Consider the following 7,243-nt stretch of genomic DNA (forward strand, 5'->3'; position numbering starts at 1 on the left):
GTGGGGACAACTGCAAACACACACTTGTATGCCACTGAAATCCATGAGGTTTGTGTGTTTTAAAATTACGGTTCTCTGGATTTCATCCACTGAAACAAAGTAAAATGGAATGCCACCTGCCAAGTCACTGACACAGTCCCATTTTGTCACTCAGAAGCATGCATACCACATTTGCATGTATTGTTTGTAACTGATTCTGCTTTCAGTATTTCACAGAATCTGGAATTAAATCCCTCCCCCAATCCACTGATGGAATCCTTTCATCAACCAACAGACAGCATTGGATACCACCCTTTGTGTGGGGGGGGGTTTCCTTATTCCTTTCTGTTGCTCTTCAACAAAACTACCACCTTAATGTTTTGTTGTATGGTCGTTATGTATTTTGTTTTTGCTGGTTGGAGCCTGGACAAGCTCAAGATTTATCAATACATAAAACGATTGATAAATGTTCTGGTTTAAGAAAGGAAGAAGAAGAAGAAGAAGAGAAGAACACAGACATGACAAATTGGGAGATTAGCACAGGATATTAGCATTCAAGCCTAGTTTGCTCCTCCAATTGGGTCATAACATATCTTCTGCCTTCCCTAACCCTTCTGCCTCGCCCTGCCCTCGCCAAAGGCATCAGCCATACAAAACAAGCTACTGGGTTAACAATCTTGAGCTTTAATCATATCATGGTCGCAACTGTCCACTGAAAAGGGCAACAATATGGCTTTTGAAAAGAAATCTTAAACTGACGTGTTTTCAACCCACATGCCGATGCGAAACTTCCCCTTATTATTGTTTTATTTAGGTTCAGAAGGGTTTAAAGCGCCGGGGGGTGGGGGGGGTAGGACAGTTCTACTTAACTGGATGTTCCCTTATTTGTCACACGAAGTTCTGGGCAATGGCCAACACTTTTGAGAATTCTTGCCGCTTCCTCAGCAGAGACGGTATTGGGGTTTTGATTCTTGTCCCTACTGGGTTCCCGTTGTCTTCAATGAGCACCACGTTGTTAGAATCAAACCTAGGAGTCATGCGAGGGCCCGGCATCTTGTGGCCAACGATTAAAGCCTTTTTCTTCTCCCCTCTGATAGCCAGAAGGATCTTGTCGCCTACTTTGCCCACTCCGTTCTTGGTGTACACGTGGATGCATTTCGGAGGCCGGTGGTATGGAGTGTTTCCCAAGGCGCTGTTATCTACAACTCGCACACGTGTCATCTTCTGTATCGCACCGCACATGCCGCTGATGCTGCCGAAAGATAAGTTCAAAGGCAGTAACAAGTCAGACCAACGGTAGCAAGTCCCATTTGAGGACTATCATGTTCAGAAAACATGTGCCATTACTATGACCCCCCTCACACTCAAAATGCTGTTTAAAGTAAAAAAAAACTCTAAATACGCTACCACAAAGGCAGTTTAAATACGGTTTAAATCAACAGTGGATAGCAAGAGAGGGTCAAAGGACAGCTTTTTTTCATATAAAGCAACCCAAGGAAATGCAAATATTTTCAAACTTTTGCCCTTCAGAAAGTAGCTTTCCACATCAGCTTATCTACTAAGGAATTGCTAGCGTGTGATAAGAATTTCAGAGGATTCTGGGAAGTATTCTAGGATGAACAGAAAGAAGCCATCTCACAAACAGAGGGTTGGGATGGGAGGAGTTAGCCCATTTCAATGTGAAGGTTGATTCCTCATAGAAACCAGATGCTGATAAGGAAGGAACTGGTCTTGTGGGTTTTTCTGTCTTCCCCCTAAACTGTGAAAGAATGTATACAGAGCTGCCAGCTTAAATATATTTGATTGGAAGCAAGTCCCACTAAACTCCATGAGGCTTACTTCTAAGTAAAATGGATAGGCCTGCACTGTTAAGACTCCAAAGGATTCCTGAGCTGTTACCATCATGGCTTACTATTACGAGTAATGTTTACTCATTCAGTATTTGTAAAGCCATACCATATTTGTTTATTTTGTACAGTGAGATAAACACACGCTGGGTGATCCTTCAGTCAAATAATTTACTGAAATACTTTTTTTTTTAGCTATAAAAATCTATACACCAAATGACCGAACATTGTTCAGAAGGCAGTAGCTGGTACTTAGGGGACCTAATAAGAATTTGAAACTGGCTTCTCTACTAGAATGTTAATTTCTCATAAGAGACTTCTGCTAATTAGATACTAGTCTGACAGGTTTTCCTGGGGTTTGCTTCTTTTTGCCTCTTCTAATAAAGAGGAAAGGATTAGAGAGAGGGAGTCTGGTTGGTGAGAATCCATAAGTGACTTCTGAGCACTTTCTCAGCAAGGAAAAGCAATTATTTTTATTTAAAACAGGCATTAATAGACAAATTAATGGAACACATCCAAATGAGATGTCAGATTTGTTGATCAGAAAACATATTTCTGTATCTCAGTTCTCAATATCACCACCACTTTTGGTAAATTTATGAATTGTTTATCTCTTAGAAGCAGTTCATTTATGACACACACACACCCCTTTATATAAAATAGTCATTGTTAGTTTTCTTTTAAGAACTGGATGGCCTTCTTATCATGAGGTCCATTCTGTATGATGTCTGAATTCGGCCTTTAGTGTTGTGCCACCTGCCCTTTGGAACCCAGTTGGTGTTGGATTAGAAATTGTATTTATATATGTAATTGTTTCTATATAACTTTTAATTGTATTGTGAAAGGCACCAGAATGCTGACTCAAACAGAACAGGCCTTGAGAACCCACTATGGCATTTGTTTATTTTAAAAACCCATTCCTCTTTAGCAACTCAGAGCATGTGGTACCCTCACACATGACCCCTTCCTTGAGATCTGCTTGCTTCTAGGTTGAGATGAAAAACAATTACAGACTAGATCCTCAATCTGAGTTATGACTCAAGCTGAGAAAACCACTGCAGCAAAATTTGAAAACCTCAACTTTAGAAGCACCTCCTGCCCCCCTTCAGCTTTCAGTGAGTGGAAAATAATGAAGTTATTGCCATCAGTGAATTACTGTCTTCATTCAAAAGGAGACACAAGTAGAGAATGCTTTATGGCTTTGAAGCACCAACATCCATGCACCATGCCTATTCAATGGGACCCATAAGTCTCCATCTTAGCCCAAGTGGAGCCCAAGGGCTGGCTGAAGTTGTTGACTTCTGCTGCATCCTTCTGCCTCCGTGATATAAGCCAGATATAGGAATTAAAGCAGCACAAACCTATTTGATCTTTAAAAGCTTGTACGTAGCTCAGTGAAGGAGCACATGGTTTGCACACAACGGGTCCCACACTCAGTTCCTTGATAGAGAGGAGGGTTGAGCAATCCCTTTCTCTGCAATCCTGGGCAACTACTGCCCACCTAAGCTAGAGGGACCAATGGTTGCCTATGTTTCTAGGTCTGGCATATCTGAAGAGGGCAGATACGCAAATGGCAACATAAAGTCAGGCAGACTAGAGCCGCAGATTTTTGACAAACCTAGACAGCATCTTAAAAAGCAGAGACATCACCTTGCTGACAAAGGTCCATATAGTTAAAGCTATGGTTTTCCCAGTAGTGATGTATGGAAGTGAGAGCTGGACCATAAAGAAGGCTGATCGCCAAAGAATTGATGCTTTTGAATTATGGTGCTGGAGGAGACTCTTGAGAGTCCCATGGACTGCAAGAAGATCAAAACTATCCATTCTGAAGGAAATCAGCCCTGAGTGCTCACTGGAAGGACAGATCCTGAAGCTGAGGCTCCAATACTTTGGCCACCTCATGAGAAGAGAAGACTCCTTGGAAAAGACCCTGATGTTGGGAAAGATTGAGGGCACAAGGAGACGGGGGACGACAGAGGACGAGATGGTTGGACAGTGTTCTCGAAGCTACTAACATCAGTTTGACCAAACTGCGGGGGCAGTGAAAGACAGGAGTGCATGGCGTGCTCTGGTCCATGGGGTCACGAAGAGTCAGACACGACTAAATGACTTAAAAAGAACAATAATTGATGCATATGAATGAAGAGTAACATTTTTGAAGACGGTTCCAGAAAGTGTACTGGCCTGTGGGACAGAAACTTACTATGCACCGCACCTAAGGAAATGTGCACCTGTGCACATTGAGATCTGCAAGGGAAACCTGCCCACCTCAGTGCCAAACTAGGGCCTCAAGGCAGTTCCCACTTTTTGTTTACAATGCCCACTTGAGAAATTCATGAACAGCCAGTTTCTCTCTCGGGAACTCTCTTATACCACAAAGCATTCATTATACAATGAACCCACAAATGTCAAGGGTCTTTGTTCCCTCTTGAACATGAAGGATTTGGCAGAAATATTCCCCACAAAGAGTAGCAATTAAATGCCAGGGGGGGCACATACCTGTACCCATCCGAACTTAGGAACATTTTTGTGAACATACAAAGCTGAAATATTGCGTCAGACCATTTAATCCAAGCAGCCCCATGCCTACGACTTCAAACACCAATGGCTTGACAAGGTCTGAGACAGGGATCTTTCCTTGCTCTGCTGTTTAAAAGCCTTTTAAGGGAAGATGCCAAGAATAGAACCTGCTTAACAACAGGAGAAGAATATGGCAAGGGAGGGGAAGAAACAGATTTAACCCTTATCCATCCCAGGTAGTTCTGCAGGTAAAATAAGATTGTGTTCACAGGTGTCATTGATTTCAATTGTCTTACATGTATGTAACTGCACAGGATCACAAAAACAAAATGAAAAGCCCGTATCTGTATTTGGAACGACTCTTATTTTGCAGCCTACTGCTTCTAAAGGAGAAATTTTGCATGGAAAAGGGTATTACAGTGCTTTTTTATTCTGTTTCTCTGAGTTGCTATGAGCATCCATCACCTTTTCCCATCACTATCTCTAGCTTTGCTGGAAGTTTCTGCTCTCCAGCTGCTTGGCCTGCAATCCAGAAGTAGGAAGTGGCACAACTCCAGGTTCACCACACAAGAAAATCTTTAAGGATCCCACCTGTGGGAATGGTTCTCCTGTGCTTCAATAAGATGAAACCACAAAGTTATAACTCCTCTAGTTAAAATGGATTGAAGAAGGAATTGAAATAAATGCCTACAATGATATTTGACCTCTTTTCTCCTAAGAATGTATTTCTCACAGACGTCAGAAATAAATACATTCACAATGGTTGGTAAATATGCCATATGTAAGAACTATTCTCATACCATGGAAAATGTATGCAGTCCATATTTTGTTCCCTATTACCGTATTTATCTGTGTATAAGACTAGGTTTTTCCCCCTTTAAAAAGTCAAAATTAGGGGGGCGTCTTATGCACGGATACATCTTCTTCTCTCCCCCCCCCCCCCATTTTTTAAAATCTGAGTCCCCCAAAATAGGGGGCATCTTATAAATGGGGGTGTCTTATAGATGGAAAAATATGGTACTTTTAAATTATTGTTTTATTGTTAATGTTTGACTTTACAGAGGGCCTTCTTGGTAGTGGCATCTGCCCTGTGGAACGCCCTCCCATCAGATGTCAAAGAGATAAACAACTATCTGACGTTTAGAAGACATCTGAAGGCAGCCCTGTTTAAGGAAGTTTTTAATGACTGGTGTTTTAATGTATTTTTAATCTTTGTTGGAAGCCACCCATAGTGGCTGGGGAAACCCAGCCAGATGGGCGGGGTACAATTAATTAATTAATTGTGGTGGTGGTGGTGCAGCAATAAAACTTCTAGCACATTGGCAAAGCTAAGCAGGGTCTGGTACAGTTTCAAATTGAATGGGAGACCTCTGTGTTGAAATTCCAGCATTGCAAAGGATTGGACTAGATAACCCTTGGGAGATACCTTCCAACTCTACAATTCTGTGAGTCTAAATAAAACATCAGGAAAAGTACCACATACATTAAAAGTGGTTTTTAAAAAAACAAAAAACTGCCCTTTAACAGAAGCCTGAGACCCAGAATCATACCATCAGTGTCTCTCCATCCTAGGAAAATTTCTAGGATGTCAAGCTGCCATGTAATTTTCAAGGCAGAGAAATAGGGCTAGTGCTTATAAAAAAGTCAGCAACACATTATATACTGTTATTAGGAATCTCATTATCTACAATGGAACAAAGGAGGGTTTAGCCACATTTCCTTATGTAGGCAGCCACTGCCTCTAAGAAAGCAACTCACAGCACCTCAAGCTGTGGCAATTCTCCTTCTATGGTCTAGGAAGACCAACATGGTGCTCAGAAACTGCCTCTCCTATGTCTGAAAATAGATAAGGAGACACTGCCACAACTACCACAGTGGTTGGAAGGGGGGAGAGGAGACTTTTCTCGTTTTTAAAAAAAGTTATTTATATCACACTTTTTCTTCACCATAGAACCCATACAATATGCAGCAGTTCCCAAGTGGCCTCCCATCCAAGCACTGGCCAGACCCAAAGCTGCTCACTTTCAGCACATAGGTGATCTCATGTGCCCTTCAGACCATACCTTGAGGCAACAGTAAGACTACAGCAAATTTAAGTTGGTGAAGACTTCATATGGCATCCTACCACTGTGAATACCACTTGCTGTTTCCTAGCTTTTAACCAGTGACATTTTCTTATTTGAGGAATCCAGAAAACCATTTAAAAAAACAACCACCCACATTCAATTGCACTGGTATTGGAGGGATGTCTTGAATGCACTAGACTCAAAATTATCAACTACTTGCTAAGCTAAACAAATTGAGATTTGTCCAGGGGCATTATTGAATGAATTTATTAGTTAAGACTAGAAAGAAATAACCTCAAAGTGGAAATCTGTTCAGGGCATGACTGGATTATTAAAGGATAATGCTATACACACCTACTCAGAAGAAAACCCTCACAGAGTTCAAAGTGACGTATGCTCAGGTAAATATAGGACCACAGGCTCAAATTATATGGGAACAGCAAAGTTACAAATCATATTAGGACAGGAGTGGCATATGTAAGTATAATGATTTTCAACTGAGGTGGGATTTTAATGATTTTAACCACTGGCACAAACCTGGAGTATTCTTATCAACAGGATAAATTCATGAGATACAGTCCTGTACAGTAAACCATACACAATGTAAACTTGTAATTTTGCTTTTATAGAAAATAGGGAGGAGTCCTGACAAATGAAACACTAGGTTTGCTTCATCTGACTCATGTGCCTGTAAATATACTCCAGAGTAAAAGCCATTATCTGCATTGGAAAACATACCTGAAATTTCGCTGATTTGTTGCTCGGTTATTTTGGGCTAGAAAAAGCTCTGGGTACTTTTTCCAAAGCGCCATCAGGATTCTGATTTTAAAA

At 41.2% G+C, this 7,243-nt stretch overlaps 1 protein-coding gene across 1 annotated transcript; it reads right to left on the reverse strand.

The window, feature by feature from the left end:
- Nucleotides 1–838: 838 nt before the first annotated feature.
- On the reverse strand, nt 839–7,243 carry MRPL14 (mitochondrial ribosomal protein L14). Its single transcript, XM_033144540.1, has 2 exons — nt 7,151–7,243; nt 839–1,231 (listed from the first exon to the last, which is right to left on the reverse strand). The coding sequence occupies exons 1-2, from the start codon at nt 7,222–7,224 to the stop codon at nt 868–870; spliced, it is 438 nt and encodes a 145-aa protein (XP_033000431.1). The 5' UTR covers nt 7,225–7,243; the 3' UTR covers nt 839–867.

The sequence above is a fragment of the Lacerta agilis genome, chromosome 3, assembly GCF_009819535.1.
Source record: "Lacerta agilis isolate rLacAgi1 chromosome 3, rLacAgi1.pri, whole genome shotgun sequence".
Lineage (NCBI taxonomy): Eukaryota > Metazoa > Chordata > Lepidosauria > Squamata > Lacertidae > Lacerta > Lacerta agilis.

Coding starts and splice junctions, on each gene's coding strand:
- MRPL14 (XM_033144540.1), bottom strand. CDS start 7,224: ATGGCGCTTTGGAAAAAGTACCCAGAGCTTTTTCTAGCCCAAAATAAC. Junction 1,232..7,150: donor ACAAATCAGCGAAATTTCAG/GTATGTTTTCCA, acceptor ATCTTTCGGCAG/CATCAGCGGCATGTGCGGTG.